Genomic DNA, 19021 nt, shown 5'->3' with positions numbered 1-19021 from the left:
TCACTATGATTAAGAAGGCAGAGCTAATAGGGCCTCCTCTTGAGGAAAATCCACTCAAGTAACTCAAAGGTTACACTCAACTTTGGATCTGACACAAAAGAATAGGCCCAGAATAAGAGCTCTCACTTTTTCCCGATTGACAGCATTTAACTTTTTCTCTAATAATTCACGAGCCCATGCTTTCACCCCCCAAGCATGTTCTGCATCTAAATCAAACTGGCTTCCATATAACACACTCTGGTTTTCTAACTGGGTGTTCTCTTATGTATTCAACAATATTTACTATCCACTGTGTGCCAAGCGGTTCCTATAATTTTTATCATTAGTAACGATGCCTAGAAGAGACTATCTCCAACTGCCACCATGTAACAGGCCCATGGCCAATTAATGACCTAAATGACCTAAACATGTTGATTACAGAACATTCAAACTGGGGCACCTGGGTGGTGCAGTCAGTTAAGTGTCCGACTCTTGGTTTCATCTCTCATTGTGATCTCAGGGTTGTTATCTTGAGGTCATGACATCGATCCCCATATGGGGTTCAGCATTCAGTGCAGAGTCTGCTTAAGATTCCGTCTCCCTTTGCCCCTCCCCAATTTAAATAAATAAAATAAATAATTAAAATATATATTCAAACCAGATGTTAGAACTTTGATAAAGTGTTTAGCAAACCCCCACATTTTAACAAACAAGGCCACGAAGGCTCAGGGAGATTTTACGTCTGGTTCTAGATCACCCAGTCAAGTTTTGGCCCAGCCCAGACTTGAACTTCCCAGTCAGCTGCCACAGTCCTCTCTTAACCGCTTAATCTGCCTCGTGGGTTGATTCTGTCACGTTCTGCTGACACATGTGAATAACGTATAGCTATTCTGTGAGATTTCATTCTGAATAACACAAATACAAACTTGCCCCTTCAGGGAAATATAGGTAAATTTCAGCTCCATGGAAACTGGCCATGGTTGAAAGAGACCTGTGTCTTGAATAGCAAGGGCTTCTACTTACATCCTTAGTAATAGGACCAGTATCTCTAGTTAAAAGCAGTATAGCTTGTCAATCAAAAATGTCAGTCCCTGGGGCTCCTGGGTGGCTCAGTTGGTTAAGTGGCCTACTCTTGTTTCAGCTCTGGTCGGGATCTCCAGGTCTTGGGATCGATCTCTGCATTGGGCTCCACACTCAGCTCAGAGTCTGCTTCAGATTCTCTCTCCCCTTCTCCTGCACCCCATCAAAATAAATAAATGAATCTTTAAAAAAAGAAAAAAGTGTCGGTCCCTGAACCCAGAGCTCTCATCCTGCCCTTCTTTTCTCTGAGGTACATCAATCACATCAGTATCTCACCCTGCCTCCCCTCTACATGTGGTTCTAAGTTACTTCTCATTAGAGTATTAATAGGTATTGGAGGTAATATTCACCCTATTTGGTTTTTTCCTATAAGCAGGAGGTGCAGGAGAAAAAAAGTCAAATAATTAGTGACTCAGTTCTTTTCTACCACTTTCAAGTTTTTAAAATTTCTTACTTGCTTCATGGCCATTGGGATTTGCCACTTACGTGTCTTTCAAATTATTATAATTCGAGGAACCTTCATTTTTCACCATCATTCACCTGTAGCCTAGCTTAAGAATTTCAAGATTTGGATTCTAAGTGACTAATGAACTAATGGCCTTAGGTAAATCCTAACATATCTGTACTTGAGTCTGCATTGGTAAAGCATTCACAGTATAATAGTTTTACCACAAATACACCTATTCAACCAAACTATTGACTCCTTAAGGACAAAGATCCAGTTCCTACATCTTCCCTATCTTATACATAATAGGTTCAAAATTAATATTTTTCTATTAGCTAATTAATTTGCCAACAGTCAGTCACCCGGTTGGTTAGTATTTGTGATATATAAATACTGTCTATCAGGGGCACCTGTCTCGGTCAGTTGGTACAGCATGCAGCTCTTGATTTCAGGGTTGTAAGTTCAAGCCCCATGTCAGGTGTAGAGATTGCTTAAATAAATAAACTTAAAATAGTAAATATCATCTATCAGATAATTTTACCTTAAAATAAATGAATTTACCTTGGGATGTCCCTCTAGTATAATTTTGTTGTGCACACTTCATATAAATTATTCTGTGAAACTTAAGAAGCTGAAGGAAAAACGTCAAACTAGTATGCCTTATTTTTTCTCTTGTTTATAAGACAGAATGTTACTTTCTTTTCACAGAGATGCCCTAAGCCTTTAATAGTTGCTTCTGATTCTTCTACATCATTGTTTTAGGCCCTGATGGAGAAGAGGATGTGTTTTAAAGAACATAATTTTATCTGTTTGAAAGAATCTGGAAGTAAATATCTTAACGTGTGAACACTGACATCTAACTAATGTAAAGACTATTCTGTATGTGTGTGGAAGGGGAGCTCTATATCTGATACCTTTTTTACATCAGCACATGAATGAACCAACTTGTCCAATTTAAAATATTAAGCATATCCTCTGGGGCAAAATCAGTATAGCACAGCACATAGACATCACTCAAATACACTTTCTTTGAGAGACAAGACAGTTATGAAAGAGTTAAGGCTCTTGACATTGAATGTTCTTATTTTTGTTTAAAAAATGTCTCCATTTCTCTTCCTCTTAAAATGCAATGAACTGTCATACTGTGCAGGTTATGGTAAGTCGCTTAGGTACGGAAAAACTGATTTTCCCTTATTTTAAAGCAGAATCTTCAGTGGTTTTGTCATTGTTGTCTTCATTTTTGCACTTACTATGTGAGCCTTTCTCTTTTAGGGGTGTCTGGGTTGCTTGGTTGGTTAAGTGTCCAACTCTTGATTTCAGCTCAGGTCATGATCTCAAGGTCATGGGATCAAGCCCCACATGGGGCTCTGTGCTCAGCATGAGTGTTCTGTCCCTCTTCCTCTGTTCCTTCCCCCACTCCCCCATCTCTAAAATAAATAAATAAATAAAATCTATTTTTTAAAGCCTATCTCTTTCAAACTCCTTGCTATAAGGACCATTGATACTTTTTGCCTAGAACAGTGGCTTGTACAGATAGATGCTCAAAATCTGTTAAATGAACAAATGGAAGAAAGCATTTCCTTCTAACCATTCTTAAAATGACGTATTCCTATTTATGGCTTTTTCCATGACATATTCCTATTTATGGCTTTTTCGATATGGAGAGAAACATTATCATTTTCTTTATCTTCTGATTGTCTTGAACCAACTATTTCTCCTTTTTTTCCTGGGGTTTTTAACCTTTCTTATACTTCATGTACATGTTCCCAAATGTTGAAGATAGAGCACATAACCTCCCCTTCCATCCACTTTCTTTTCTTAATTTCAGACAACGATGTGAAAATAATGGTGCTTATGTCTTTGTAATGACAGAACTTCCTTTGTCTTTTCTTTAGACTCGTTTTAATCCTCAGTGACTCATATTTAAGAAATGAACTGTGCAGCTGTGATGGTGCTGAGCCCTTGGCAACAACTCGAGGGGCAAACAAGTGGTCTCTCACAATGGGTGTTCGCTCACAACAATGGAGCTGCATCATCAAAGAGTGTCTTAGACTTTGTCAATTTGATGAGACCTTTAAGATCTGTTTCCTTATATTACAGGCCTTACTCCAAAAATCCTCTCCTGTTTCCCCAGTCTAGGTCTTTAATAGATTCCTCTCTGCTATGGTAACTAACTGTCCTGGTTTGCGTGAGATTGTCCTGGTTTTAGCCTTCAAAGTTCCACTTCATGAAGCACTGCCCAGTCCCCAACAAACCAGGCTGGTCAGTTACCCCACTGCTAGTTCCTATCTTCTACCCTGTGTGCAAATGATTCCCATCCTGAAACGAACACCTTTTCCTTTTACATTGTAATCTGCTCTGTCTTCCTTCCTATCTTCTTTCTTTCCCTGTCAGAAAAAAAAATATGTTGCACGGTGTTCATCTAAAATACTTATTCCTTCTCCTCCCACTTACTCCTCCTCTAAACCTACTTTTGAGGCAATTTCCCTACACTGAAATTGCTCTCACCAAGTCCGATGAACACTTCTCAGTGCCCATCTTGTTCTTGTGTCATGGTTGGAAGCTCTCAGTCACTTTCTTCCTCTCCCTTCCATGGTTCTACACTTCTCATATCCCCCAAGCTTTCTACCTGTCCATTCCATTCTTTCTTGGCATCTCAGGGATCCAGGTCCTCTGTCTGCCCATAAATTTTATATACACTCCAGAATTTTCTCTTTAGCCCACTCCACTGCCTGAACAGTCTCATCTACTTAGGTAATTGTAATCCTTGTTTCTATGCATAATCATAGGCACTCAGTGGATGTTACTGAGAAAATGGCTCCTGAATCTCCTTTTCTTCTCCTCAATCATCAGGATTTGCTATTTATTTCCTTCTGGAAGGAATGGTACCTCTTCAAACTGAGCATATCACATCCTCTTACTCTGTTCCCCAAATGGATTCCCCCCTCATGTTAGTACTGGGTTTTGAATATTCATCTTCATTAATTTTATCCTGACTGTGCACATGAGGTATTCTGGATCAGTGTTAGGTAACTAAAAGAAATCTGTCTCTGATTTCAAAATCAGAGACAGATTTCTTTTTTTTTTTAAAGATTTTATTTATTTATTTGACAGAGAGAAATTACAAGTACACTGAGAGGCAGGCAGAGAGAGAGAGAGAGAAGGAAGCAGGCTCCCTGCTGAGCAGAGAGCCCGATGCGGGACTCGATCCCAGGACCCTGAGATCATGACCTGAGCCGAAGGCAGTGGCTTAACCCACTGAGCCACCCAGGCGCCCACAGAGACAGATTTCAAATTCAGAGACAGATTTCTTTTAGTTACCTAACAGGGAATATCAATGCCACTCCCCCATTCGAGCCTTTGCCATGGAAAATGTTCCTACACGGCTAGCTGCATATTCCCAAGTCCAGAGACCAGGAAGAAAGATTTTCCTTTCTTATAAAGGGGAAGGAGGTCTTTTCTTCCAGAAAGGGTCCCCTTCTCCTCTTGAAATGGTCTCCTTAGAAACATAAAAGGCCTGAGTCCTAACTCCAACTTCTCCAGAAGCCAAATAGCCCCACATGCCTTAGATTTTACAAACTAGGGATGTCACCAAGGTCTTGGCTTTTTTCTCCCCCCAAACTGTAAATTCCTAAAGGGATAGCCACTCCAGTCTTGCTGATAGCTTGGAGCTGAACCTGGGACCTTACTCTGGGCTCTAACCATTTGGTCCTATTAGATGGGAGAAATTAACTAGACACATGACTGCAGCTCTAGTTCCCATGGTATGGGAAGGTTCTCGAGAGCCAGAGGTTTTTATAGGCATGCTGAGAAATCTGGGAGTGTTTATTTCTTCACATGTAGGTTAATTGCTTCCAGCATCCACTCATTTCCCCAACCTAGAAACTGGAAGTCTTCCTTGCTCCTTCCTTTCTGTGTTCATTCACCAAATTCCTACACCTCTGCACACTAAAAATTTCCCTACTTTATCCCTCTATCCTCTTTTTTTAATTTTTATTTATTTATTTATTTATTTTGGTGCCTACTACCCCTGGGTCAGATCCTCATAATCTTTCACTAAATTCATACCGTTGCCTCCTAATTGGTCTAAGTGCATTCTTTTTTTTTTTTTTAATTTTCTATTTTTTATAAACATATATTTTTATCCCCAGGGGTACAGGTCTGTGAATCACCAGGTTTACACACTTCACAGCACTCACCAAATCACATACCCTCTAAGTGCATTCTTGCCCTTCTTGAATACTTAATCTGTATTTATACCAGGGACATCTATTTGAAATACACACATGCCCATGCCACTCCGCTACTTAAATTCTCTCAAAGTTTCCTGAGTTCCTGCAAGAGAATACCTAAACTTCTTAGCAACTCAGAGATTGAGCGTCAGTTTCTGAGTTAAAGGTCAAATACAGTTTAAGATAATGACACTATCTTACTTCATCTCTGGATATGTCCTCTCCTTGTACTTTATGTTCTAGAAACCTGGCCTACTTGAGATAACTACACATGCCACACTATATTATGTTCTTTTGTCTTCATACCTGTATTATCATCATTTTTCTTTCTCTTCCTTTAACCTGCATTTCCAAGGCTAACTCGTGTTCGTGCTTAAGAATTCTTTATGGGGCGTCTGGGTGGCTCCATTGGTTAAGTGATTGCCTTCAGCTCAGGTCATGATCCTGGAGTCCCAGGATTGAGTCCTGCATCGAGCTCCCTGCTATGCAGGGAGTTTGCTTTTCCTGCTGACCTCTCCCTTCTCATGTTCTGTCTCTCATTCTCTCTCTCTCTCAGATCAATAAATAAAAATCTTTTAAAAAAGAATTCTTTATGAATAGTATCTTCTCTAGGAAGTGTTTTCCAATTTCCTTTCCCATATTGTGTTAACCTATAACACTTTCTACACTGTGCTGAAATTAGGGGTGCCCAGGTGGCACAGTCAGTTAAGCACCCCACTCTTGGTTTCAGCTGACATTGCGATCTCAGGACAGTGATCTCAGAGTTGTGAGTTCGAGCCCCACTTCAGGCGCCCTGCTCAGTGTGGACTTTTCTTGAGATTCTCTCTCCCTCTCCCTCTACCCCTCCCTGATTGTGCTCTAGCTCTCTAAAATAAATAAATAAATCTTTAAAAATAAACAAATTATTTATGTGTTTGACTCTTCTACTTATACAAGTTTCTAAATGGGAAGAGTTGTTTTGCGTTCAACTTTTTTCTAGTTTCTGATACAACCACTGACACGTAGTAGTTTAACAAAGGGAACAGTTATTATTTTTATAATGTCAGAGTCCATTTCCTCCTATGGAGGAGATAGTAATTTTCTTGAAATTGGAAAGATTAGATGTATGAGCAAAAGTTGTATATACATACACACATGCGTGTGTGTGTATGTGTCTGTGCATATACACAGACTGTGCATATACACAGACACATACACACACAGATTTCAAATGAAATATTGGAGAATCAGCCTTATGTGTAAGCCGAGTACATAGTCCACCTACTCTGTATGGTAATACCTACTCTTTATTATTTCAAGGACACCAAATTATCTCACTGTATGGATACTGCATCCCCATCCACAGACTGAATCCTAATATTTCACTTATAAAATGTTATTATTTCAATTCAAACATTTTACCTCTCTTTACTGAATTATAACTAAACTATGGGAGATGAATCATTTTGCAAAGTATCAACCTCAGGATTTTTCTGAATGATGAGGATTATATTTGTAAATATGTCATATAATAGAGTTCTGGAGCATTACTACAACATAACATATCTGAAGTTCAAGGGAAATACAGCTGAATTTTCCCTCGGGGCTTAAAGTCATTAGGTAACATTACTAAAAATAGGGCAGAATTGAAAAAGGATATGAATAATTAAGTACTAGCACAGGGTAATTATTATTATTGTTGCTGTTGCTTTTACATTGATCAATTAATGTTTATGTGGTACTTAATACTTTCATTAACATCCTCATTTCTGAGATGGCAGTCTGGTCAATGAGTATCTTCAATGGTTTTCAAGTATCTGTTAATTTATTCTAGCCTCACATGTTGTCTCACAAGCCTTAGTGATCAATTATGTACAAAGTTTATTGTTTTCACTCTGTTTCTACTGTGTTAGTTTTCTCCCCTCTTCTCATCCAGAAGCTTCCTGAAGGTAGAAACTATGTATTTTGCTTTCCTTTTAATTCCCTGTATCAGTGAAGATTGCAGATTAGAGATTAAAACTGATAACTAACCTAGAGACCAACTCTAGGCCTGCCCTTTTATAGAAACCTAGTCCCACAATTCCTATATCCAGTATACCTCAAAACATTTCTACCATTCTTAAAGAAGTCACAGTGGGTCATGTATTGGGTATTTTTCAGAAGTACTGAGTTTTTACATAGCATTTTATTTGTTGTCAGATATTTGACAGAATTAGCTGGTTGTTATGAATTAGATTGGTTGTATATTTCAGTACAGCCTAAGTTCTTCTAAATGGCCCTTCAGACTCCCTGTGTTCTGGATAACCATTCTTTTGGGTGCATGAAGTATTCATTAGCCCTGCTAGTGTTTTGCATATGTGTATTTTGCAACTTTGGCTTCAGATCTCAGGTTTGGCAGTCAAGTTGTACAAATAAATCACTCTTATCCTAATGAAAAGACATTAACATATCTTAGAAGTTCCCCCCATGCTCTTCAGAATAGCTTTAGATACACAATGGCTTCCTGATTAACAGAAAGATCCATACAGCCTTCTTTATCATTTTGTGACTATCGGTTTAGAAATAAAGGAGATAGGAATTGACCTGGGAATTTCATAACCAAGTTCTGAACACCCAGGATTAATTTTGAGAAGAATGCCACAAGCCAAATAAGCATTTCTTTTCATCTCATTTCACAGGCCTTCAAGAGGGAATTGAAAACGAAAGAACCTGTAATCATGAGTACTCTTGAGACTGTACGAATATTTGTGACAGAGCAGCCTTTAGAAGGACTAGAGAAACTCTACCAGGAGCCCAGAGGTAATTGAATGTGGAACTGTAATAACATATTGATAGAAGGATCAGTGGTGACAGAGACCCATCCGTTCTTGCTGCCAGGGTCTGGATAGCTCTCATATTTTCTAAGTTAAATAGAATCGATTCAAATTAAACATAGATGTTGAAAAAGAAAAAGGAATCATAAACCACCATGCCTAAATTTGTTTGCACATTCATAAATAAACAGTAAAAGAGATTAATTAGTGATCAGTTATTGAAACATTTTAAAAATAATAAACAAAAGAGGGTATCTGTGTGAAGGAATGCTATTGTTGCAAAGACTACAAGCTAATTTTCAGTTTTAGAGCCTGACTGAAGTAAATTAGAGCTTGTGGTGTGCATTTCTTTACTCAGTAGCTTAAATCAACCTTGAGTTATCTGAATGATAGAAGGTAGAACAGATAAACTCAGGAGGACAGACTTGAGATGGGCTGGACACTATCAAAATTTATGCCAAAGTGTAAAGGAACCATTAATCAGCAGGTTAGCCTCTTGTTAGACTGTACTCTCTTTCTTCTAGGATGACCTTTTCAACAATGTGTTGTTGGTTTTTTTTTTTTTAACAAAAGTGATTGTGTCCTAAAACCTTGTCATATTACCAATTTAGAGCTGCCTCCTGAGGAGAGAGCTCAAAATGTCACACGGCTCCTACGAAAGCAGGCTGAGGAGGTCAACACTGAGTGGGAAAAATTGAACCTGCACTCGGCAGACTGGCAGAGAAAAATAGACGAGGCCCTCGAAAGACTTCAGGAACTTCAGGAAGCAACAGATGAGCTGGACCTCAAACTACGTCAGGCCGAGGTGATCAAGGGATCCTGGCAGCCTGTGGGTGACCTCCTCATTGACTCTCTCCAAGATCACCTCGAAAAAGTCAAGGTAACATCTATTGCTTTGCTTCAGAGCCTTTGAGAGACTCAAAAGAGCTTCTAATCTGAACTTGAGTGCAGTATTTTCTTCTCACCAAGTTAAAAATAGCGCCCTTAAGCTTTAGAAATCAGTCTGTCTTTCACAAATTCAAAAATCATCTTGGATGCGCTATTTAAGAAGAGATAGTGATCTAATCATTTCTGTCTTTAGTAATGTGGAATGAAATATTAAAAAGTTACAGGGTGAAACAATCAAATTTTGCTATTAGGAAATGAATTTAAGCGTTTGTACTAAGATGATCTGATTTGTGTGTGTGTGTGTGTGTGTGTGCGCGCGTGTGCGCATGCGCGCGCACACACACACACACATATGCATTCTCAGCAAAACTTAGTATCAGAAGGGGAAAATACAACACTTAATCAAGATCCAAGAGTCTAGGCTTTGGCCTTTGTGCTAATGAAATTATATGACGTGGGTGAGTTATGGTACTGTGAATTGAGGCTGTTACTGCTGCCCTTCCCTTAGAAGGCAATGTATATAATACAATTTTGAGTCGTAATAGTCCACTGCAGATATTAGGAAATATCATTATATATTTGGAATACTGTCCCCAAGACCAAAGTTAAATGCCCTTGTGGCACATAGATGATAAATATATTGATAAAGAAAGAATATACATATTTAGGAGTATCATTTTGAAAATCAGCACATTGAAAACATGTTTTGTTCACTCATCTAGCATCAGAACTAACAAAAGTCTTCCCAGGTTTAAATTCAAAAGAAGTGAATTTCTGGGGCACCTAGGTGGCTCAGTGGGTTAAAGTCTCTGCCTTCAGCTTGGGTCATGATCCCAGGGTCCTGGGATTGAGCCCCGCATCGGGCTCTCTGCTTGGCATGGAGCCTGCTTCCCCGCCCCCGCCCCCGCCTCTCTGCCTGCTTGTGATCTCTGTCTGTCAAATAAATAAGTAAATAAATAAATAAATAAATAAATAAATAAAATATTTTTAAAAAAAGTGAATTTCTGACCTGCACTTGGCATGTTTGCCGGCAGCCTCATTCTGGTAGGTCTCCTCGCTCTGGCCCTCCGTGGCATTTTTCCATCCACATTCTTCTTCCTTTATTTTCCTCAATTCTGAAACTCTCCCCACCCTTTAGATGTTGGCACACCCAAGTTTCTAAACTTAGCTCAAGGCCTTTTGTATTGTGTAAACGCTCCCAATGTGAAGTGGAGAGGATGGTGACAAGTCTGTTTCCGGGCAGGATCTCTTTGCCAATCTCTTCACCCAAAGAATCCAGATGCAGCCCTTCTGAAACCAAGGTCATTCATTCTCATGTCTGTCCGTTCCCCTGCTGCTGTCCCCTTTTACCTGCCCTTTCTTCTGTGTTTCCAAGGTCAAGTTGCTCAGGCTTCACACTTGCGTTCCTTCCTTAAATCCTTCCACATTTTTACCGATTGCATCTTACCTCTGAATATATCTTTTCTCTTTTCTCTCCTCTTTTCAACCGGTGTCTTGTTCTAGCCCTCAGCATGTGGTATTCAGATTATTATATCATACTTCTTTAAATCCCGCGCCAATCCCATTTTTAATCCCATGTTCTGGCATATCATAAAGACTACATTTTCTTCCTTCTTTTTTTTACGTTTGTATTTAAATTCCAGTTAGTGAACATACAGTGTCATATTAGTTTCAGGTGTACAATAGTGTGATTCAGCACTTCATACAACCCCTGGTACTCATCACAACAACTGATAAACACTGCATTTTAAACATTTGGTTAATGAATGAGTGCATGAGCAGTTTCTTTATTGGATGTCTCCATTACCCATCCTTTTCCAGCAACAGCGCAAACCCGTCATGGGACACTGCGTGCCTGAGAACAAAGTCCCAGGAATGAAGGGGGCAGATGGCCCTTTTCTTCCTAGTCCTGGTTGAAATTCCCAATTGTGACTCCCACCCTTCGGGCCATTCCATGCACTCTGTCCCTCGCACCCCTTTACCCAAATATGCCAGCTTTTCTCCTATATCTTTGCCTTTGCCAGTGCTCTTCTCTTGGCCTGGATTACCCCCACCTTATGTGCCTGGTGATCTCCTACTCAGCCCTCAAGGCCCAGCTCAAATTGCTTCCATCTTTATAGTTTGTCTTCCCACTCAACAGAAAAAATGACCCCTAGTCAGTGTTTTCAGAGATCACCTCACATCCTTCAGCTGTCACGCTTATATTTCCCATGTATTGTCGCTGGTCACTTAAAGTAAGTTTCCCAAAAGGGTCATGCTGTGTATATATGAAAGCCCTGCTCCTAGCACAGCTTCCACAACATATGAAGGAATCTACTTCTGCTTCTTTGTTCGTTCACTCCACTCTTGTTTATGAGCCACCATACAATGTGCTATTACACGCAGTTGTGAATGAAGCAGACTTGGTCTTTGCTCATATGAAGCCTGTGGTCTAATGTCGAACTGATTTCATTAAATTGGTAGGTGGAGATTTAAGAGACGATTACAAATTTGACTGTATAGCTTGGAAAATCTCTTCTACCCTAACATCCTGAGACCTTATGTCTTGCAATTAAAGCAATGGTTAACATTGCTGGCTACTTGGAAATTAAAATAATCTTTTGAAATGTATTGCCTTGTGTTTGTCCAGCATTAAAAATGGTACTTTTTTCAAAAATATAGGAACTGCCTTTTTTTAGAATCTGCCCCCAAAATGACAAATGAAGTTAAAAGAATGTCTCAAGGGATCCAAACTAGTTGATAAATTAAGTGGCCAAACCTATAGGCTTTACAGGAGACATAAGGGATCCATTCTAAGCTGTATCTGCCACACAGGTGCCTTTGTAGTATTCTGAGTATGGATCAATATGTATGCAGCATGATTCAATAACAAAAAAATCACTCCGAGTAGAACAGCTTCTGTATCAGCTGACCCTTTCTGAAGCCTATTTGCATTTTTCCTTTCACTTCCCTTCTCTTACCTGGTCTTGATCCTAAGACGGAGTTTAGTTCCCATACCTTCATTGGTAAGATGCTCACTCTGATCCCAATAACAACAAAACCTAGATGCACCCACTATTCCTTTCTAAAAGAGCTTATGCACGCCAACGCTTCAGATAAATCCATATTCTCTGTTGCTTCTCAACAACACTGGGTTTGAAACTCTGAAGATTTGATGGTGGTAGTTTACAGGGAGTGAATTTTATTAACTGAAACTTACTTTGAAAAGAAGTAGAAGAGTACTTAAAACCACTGTTCCCATTTTTCTACACAGCAATTGAAGCCCTCAGAGGCTCCCTGCTGTAGGGAACTCCAAACTGATAGCTAGGCATGTAGCCAGAGAGCATTTTATTTCCCCACTTGAGTTCATTTTCACCACCCCTAGTGACTCTATTGTAATACCCACCTCCACTCTCCTCTTATTTGGTAAAGAAGTTACTATACACGTTAACTGTGGCATGTGTTTTTCTGTGGGATTGAGCATTATGTCATTTCATTAGCAAATGTGGCTGTGCAATTTGGTGAAGGGATAAAACAGCAAAACAATGTCCTGGGACACTCTGGAAGTGGCATCGCTGCTGACTGATCATCTTCAGCACAGTGTACCTATCATCAACCCATAGACATGAACGCAGTGTCAGTATTGACTATTTAGCTCACTAAGAGAATCTCAACCTTCCAGACTTTGATACTGAGAAAAGCTTCCGTAGGAATAACCCCTAGAATAAAATAAAAAATGTAAATGCCTCTTTATTTTTAAAATTCAGAATTTATACTGCTTATCAAATATTTCAAGGACACAACCGTGATTTCTCCTTTAACTGGAGATAACACCACTGCTTCTGTGACAGCACAAATATTCTTACTTTACTTGCAATAACGGGGAGTAGGAAGAGCTCCTTGAATTACTAGGTGCCCTACTTAGATCTGTAAGTGAAATATATGCAGGTTTTAAGAAAGCAGAATGAGTTTGTTTGTTTGTTTTTTTAAAGATTTTATTTATTTTTTCGACAGAGAGAGATCCCAAGTAGGCAGAGAGGCAGGCAGAGAAAGAGAGAGGAGGAAGCAGACTCCCTGCCAAGGAGAGAGCCTGATGCGGGGCTTGATCCCAGGACCCTGGGATCATGACCTGAGCCGAAGGCAGAGGCTTTAACCCTCTGAGCCACCCAGGGGCCCCAAAAGCAGAATGACTTTGGAACCTATGGTCTACATATGACATTTTTGTTCTTGAAGACAACTCCCGTATGAAAAAGTTGAGGAGTTGCTTTCGCTCCAAGTTTTCCTTTTTGTTCTAATCTACCCTGGTTTCTTTACACAGAGTGGTACATCATTCTTGAGCCAGGAATATTTCACTGCCCTTAGTTTGCCTGTCGCCTTGAAACACAGTTTTTCACACCATCACCATAATTAAACTCCCCCAGGCTGCCATTTGAGATTATGCAAATTTGTCGCAGCTATGTAGTTATTTCCTTTCTATTTTTTTTTTTTGAGACTTTTAACTTACATTTCTTCCTGCGAAAGGTCAAGGGCAGGGATTCTCTGAGTTTTTCCTTAAGTTCTCACGATGAGATGTTTGGATTAGATCTCTTTGGAATTTTCCTTGAGAACAATGCAGTAACATGTATAGTAGACCAGGGACTGTAATGAAGCCACCATGCCATCCTGACTTGTGTGTTTAGCATTCACATCTAAAAATGTAAGAAGTTAATTGGCAAATGCATCTCTTCAAGCTCACCATCCTGAGTCCCTTTGGCTTGGTTTATTTGAGAAATTTATCAATGAAATGCTATCTCAGACTTTGACACTGAGAAAAGCAAGTATGTTTCCTCCCAAGAGCAAATGTGAAATGTGATGTAACATAGTGGAAGCTTTCTGCCATGTTCACTCAACTCTCTCTTCCCTTATTGCTTTTCTTATCTTAACTCTGGTTCTAATGTTTTATTAGTTTTGCTTATATTTGTCATTTATATGAGCCAACTTTCAACGCTTTCTTGTATGTGAGTTTTAGTGAGAAAGCTTATAACCCATTCTGATAGAGTTGGGAATACGAGGTTAGATGGAACCATCACAAACAGGGAAGCCCTAAGAATGATTCAAAATATGAGTGGTCTCTCAACACTGACTAAAGAAATGATATCTCCAGGATGAACAAGGGTCACTGCCCGTAACTGGAGAAGTTCCCTAATATTTTATTAATGGCTATAAACTGCAAATGAATTGCTCTGTGGAGGCTTTTGTTATTTTTCTACAAATGCTATGTGTATTAAGTAGACTTTAAGAAAAAAATACAAACGAAAAAGATGTAAACATTTTATAAATCTGGGTTACATATGGAACTAGCACCTGTCATACAAAGTAACCTGAGTTGTATCCTGGGTTTTTTTTTTAATCCCATTTTTTAAAGCATGCATCTGTGATGTTGAAGAGCATATGATTTGGCCTTTAATATCTTGGAATATTTCTACAAGAAGGCATATTATGGTAAAACCTCATTTGCATACTCTAAAAGTGTCGCATTTATTTTTTAAAATAGAATGGTCATTGTGGGCTTTAATAGAGCTTAGAAACTAAAGCAGAGACTCGTCATCTTAAAAATCCTGACCAAATTATTTGTTCTGTGTACAATAAATTGTAAGTTAACGTTCCGGGAGAACTTATTCCTCGGTTCCCATGTATTCTTTCTCATTTCCTGCTTTGTTTATAAAGCTAACAGCAAATTACTTAGGACAGCAGTGCCGAATCATGTTTCTTACCCAAGGCATCTGATTTTAGCAAGGGCTCTGTGTGTTTTAAAAGCCTCTACCTCGACTTAGGCAAATAGAACCTTCCTTTACCATGCTATTCCCATCCTGCCTTTGAAACTTCGGAAAAGCCAGTGCAGAGTAATTGTTTCAGACATCTGCTTAGCATACTTTGAAGTGCATATAAGTTCTTTTTCGTTTCATTTGAACCCCAGCTGTCTTCACCGAAGTCTATAATCAATCTGAATTAAGTTGTCCTACTTCTCCTAATAAGTCTCTTATTAAGTTCTGCATCAGCCTCTTAGGGAGACTTAAAAGCTAATTCATGTAGAATTGCCATTTTCTACTAATTCATTTGTCAGCTCTCCAAATTCCAACGAAAACAATTGCAGAGACTATTAATTTGGCTCTTCATAAACAACTTATGTAAGTGTAGTATACATTGGAACTGAGCAAACGATTTAAAACAGTGGGTGGGAGGAAATGAGTTGATGACATTCAACACGCTTTCTTTTTGACTGTTTCGAGATGCCATCTACTTTCAAAACATAAAGGCCTTTATCTAATAAGAGAAACATCCTTCTGCTTTTACTTTCATAAATAAGATAATTACTGAGTGAACTTTGCTTAAAGATAGGGAAAGGCTTTAGAACAGTTGGAAGAGGAACATGGTTTTTTTTTTATTATTGAACTTATTTCAATTTGGATTTCTTTGTATTCCTTTGATGGGCTGTGCTAAAAGAGCTAGAATCGGTTACCATTGTTGTTGCATTAAATCAGAGCTGTACAGCTCCTCTTCTGGTCATGGGATATTTAGGAGAACATGGATAATCAAAATGTTCAGCTAACGAGTTCATCTGACATTATTCTGCTAAGGAAGTATTTAATTAGATAATAAATATTTCTCCAAAGAATGTCATCCTTCCTATTATTTGAAAACAAGCATATCAAAATCTGATCCTTTAATATGCCAATCCTGTTTACTGAGGATTTACTCCAGAAGCTTTGTTTGTGGCTGGTTGTAATTATAAATACTATTCCTCAAGAGTCTTAGATCATAAAAAGACTCTTCAAAAGTTTAAGTACTAGACTGTCAGCATTAACGGATCTCGAAACTCAGTCATTCGTTCATTCATTCATGACATGGTTAAAGCCTATACCCAGAGAAGTCTGATCTCATTATGGAGTATGAATGTTTATTTCATGAATAAAATTGTATTGGGGATCATATTAATGGCAGCTTAGTTTTTCTCGACATATTATTATACGGCAACAAGCCGAGGGAACAAGAATTTATATTAGCTTGTACATTTATATGCATGTACCACGTTAACAAGAAACAGTTTGGAAATGTGTGTTTTACCTGACGTTCCATAGTTCCTTAGAAAATGGAAGCACATAGCAAGTGTATATTTTCATTCTCCTTTGGAGTCTGCCAAAGTCGTAACATGTTTAAAGTTCACAACTATGTTACTCTCCTACTGTAAACACAGAAGGCATGACTTGAGAACAAACAACCCAAGGAGTAGGCTCCTGCTGTCCCATTTGGCTATTACAATTTTCAGAATTACACGGGGAACATGGGCACCAATTTATTGCCTTATATAACCTTATATGAACGAGGTTAAACAATGACCTTGAATAATTATTCTTGGTAAACCCAGTTCTCTGGGTATTATGGGAACACATGTGCTTATGATACTAATGTAACCCTATGCTTTGAAGATGGTTAACTTTTTCATAATAGGAAGAGTCCATTTTTTTCATAGTAAGGTTATTTTATACTAAAATAATATTTTCAGTTACATTTTACAGAGTGCTTCTCAAACTCTTCTACTTCTCTTCTCTCAATGGTCAAGGACTCTTCCCCTCCCTTTTACCAGGAGCATGAAGTTCCTTTGATGTTTCTTATTTTATTTTTTTACATCTCATGGCAGTTTTGTGATCTTCTCCATAAGGTATTAGTTCTGTTTGAATATGGAAGTGGCTTTCTCCAAAATCTTAAGTGAACGAATCCCCCAGGACATTTACCCACGGGTATGAAAACATAATTTGAGAAACGTGATATGAAAATTGCCCAATTTGTGCAGACAGCCTTCATCTTTTGCCATCAGCTTCTTTCTTTTCTGCACATCCACAAGGAGTAGGTCCTTGTCATTTCAAATTTATCTTTTGCGTTTTTATCTGACCACTGTGACCCACAAGGTCCATGACTTAAAGAAGCTTTTTGTAATTTTGAGCACGTATTCTTTGAAGCTTCTGTGCAGCAGTCAATTAACTAATGACTTAACTTCTGTTATAGGTCACGTTCCCTGGAAACAGACCCTGAGAACAGGGCCCTCGGTGCACATTGATTTATAAAGAGTGTGCTTTCAGGAGAAACCTGTATGGGAGTTAGGGAAACAGGAAACATAATAAGGGAGAAGAAGAGCCAAGCAAGTATGCCACCTCCAGCCAAATCTGGCTATGCCCCGATCGACATAGAGAGAGTGCTGGCATACACACCGCATGACAGGGATGTCCTTTCACACCCCAGGTAATCCCTGTGGTAGTGGCCAGCAGTATGCTGGTAAATATGGATCAGTTAGCTCTGAGGTGGAGTGAATGCTCATTTGTAGCATTTTCCAACGGTGGGGTCCCTACTCCCACTGTGGCAGATTCAGGCTACCAACATAATCTCACTGAATGCAGAATTGGGAAGAGAAAAACACAGTGGACTCTTGAACTCTGCTCCATCACACTGCTGACTGGGGCCCACTACTGGAGACAGAAGTTACCTCCTGAGCCAGGAATGTGTGTTGCCTCTTGGGCTCAGGGGCTCCCATCAGCAGAGGTCACCTTTCTGAAAAAGAGAGGCAGCCATGAGATCCTGGTGACCATCAGTCACAGCAGGGGGGACAGATGTCAGGCCAGGGAAAGTGTCTCCAGCCAAGGACCCTAGTAAGTCATTCAGCCTCTGCATCTCGACGTGGCCTTCTTAATGCTGTTTAGCTCTTGTACATGTAATAATTATCTAGAATTAATGAAGATTGTGTTTCTTCATGAAAAATCTAGCTTCCCTCTGCCCCACCTCCTAGGTACCTACCGGAATTGATAATGAAAAAGAAGAGTTAATGAAAAGGTCTAAGAAAGGAATGATTGTTAGTAAGAAAATGACTTCATAAGTGACTTGGGCTTCATAGATATGTAATCTATAAGTGTCTGAATTGATCAGCTATTTATGCATTTGAAGACTTGAGTTACCGAGACATAGTCATTGAGAATATCAAGAATTTTCTATGGCAGTGGTTGTCACCTTAGTGAGCATCAGAATCACCTGGAGGGCTTGTGGAAACCCAGAGCTTCCAATTCAGGGGTTCTGAAACACAGCTGCATTTCTAACTAGTTTCCCGGTAATGGTGATGCTCTTAGTCCAGGGACACATTAAGAGCCACCATTCCAGGGGCACCTGGGTGGCTCAGTGGGTTAAGGCCTCTGTCTTTGGCTCAGGTCATGATCCCAGGATCCTGGGATTGAGCCCTGCAATGACCCCCACATTGGGCTCTCCATTCAGCAGGGAGCCTGCTTCCTCCTCTCTCTCTGCCTGCCTCTCTGCCTACTTGTGATCTCTGTCTGTTAGATAAATAAATAACTCTTAAAAACAAAAAAAGAACCATCATTCCATTATGAAGCTGTTATATTTATACATACACACACACACACACATATGTGTATGTATATATATACACATATACACACATACATATATATAAAATAATATTTATAATTTATATATAAAATATATAAAAATTATATATGAAATAATATATAATATATATATAATTACAATATATATACAAATAAATATATACAATAAATATTTTGTTTGTTGTTAATAATCAGTTC

The 19021-nt window shown here is 39.0% G+C and overlaps 1 protein-coding gene and 1 long non-coding RNA gene across 6 annotated transcripts in view; one reads left to right on the top strand and one right to left on the bottom strand.

The window, feature by feature from the left end:
* Positions 1 to 10577, bottom strand: part of LOC123394740 — a 68946-nt gene extending 58369 nt beyond the window's left edge. The window contains exon 1 of the long non-coding RNA XR_006609487.1: positions 10426 to 10577. This is a non-coding gene — a long non-coding RNA (uncharacterized LOC123394740). The remainder of the gene's footprint in view (positions 1 to 10425) is intronic.
* Positions 1 to 19021, top strand: part of DMD (dystrophin) — a 2119021-nt gene that overhangs the window by 1761098 nt on the left and 338902 nt on the right. For all 5 annotated transcript variants that reach the window (XM_045089435.1, XM_045089434.1, XM_045089436.1 and 2 more), the window contains 2 exons: positions 8394 to 8514; positions 9140 to 9408. In XM_045089435.1, the coding sequence (XP_044945370.1) occupies positions 8394 to 8514; positions 9140 to 9408 (390 nt within the window). The remainder of the gene's footprint in view (positions 1 to 8393; positions 8515 to 9139; positions 9409 to 19021) is intronic.

The sequence above is a fragment of the Mustela putorius genome, unplaced genomic scaffold (assembly GCF_011764305.1).
Source record: "Mustela putorius furo isolate JIRA1106 unplaced genomic scaffold, ASM1176430v1.1 tig00003836_pilon_pilon_pilon, whole genome shotgun sequence".
Classification (NCBI taxonomy): domain Eukaryota; kingdom Metazoa; phylum Chordata; class Mammalia; order Carnivora; family Mustelidae; genus Mustela; species Mustela putorius.
Note: the sequence above shows the minus strand (reverse complement) of the source record. Positions and strands in the feature narration are given on the sequence as shown.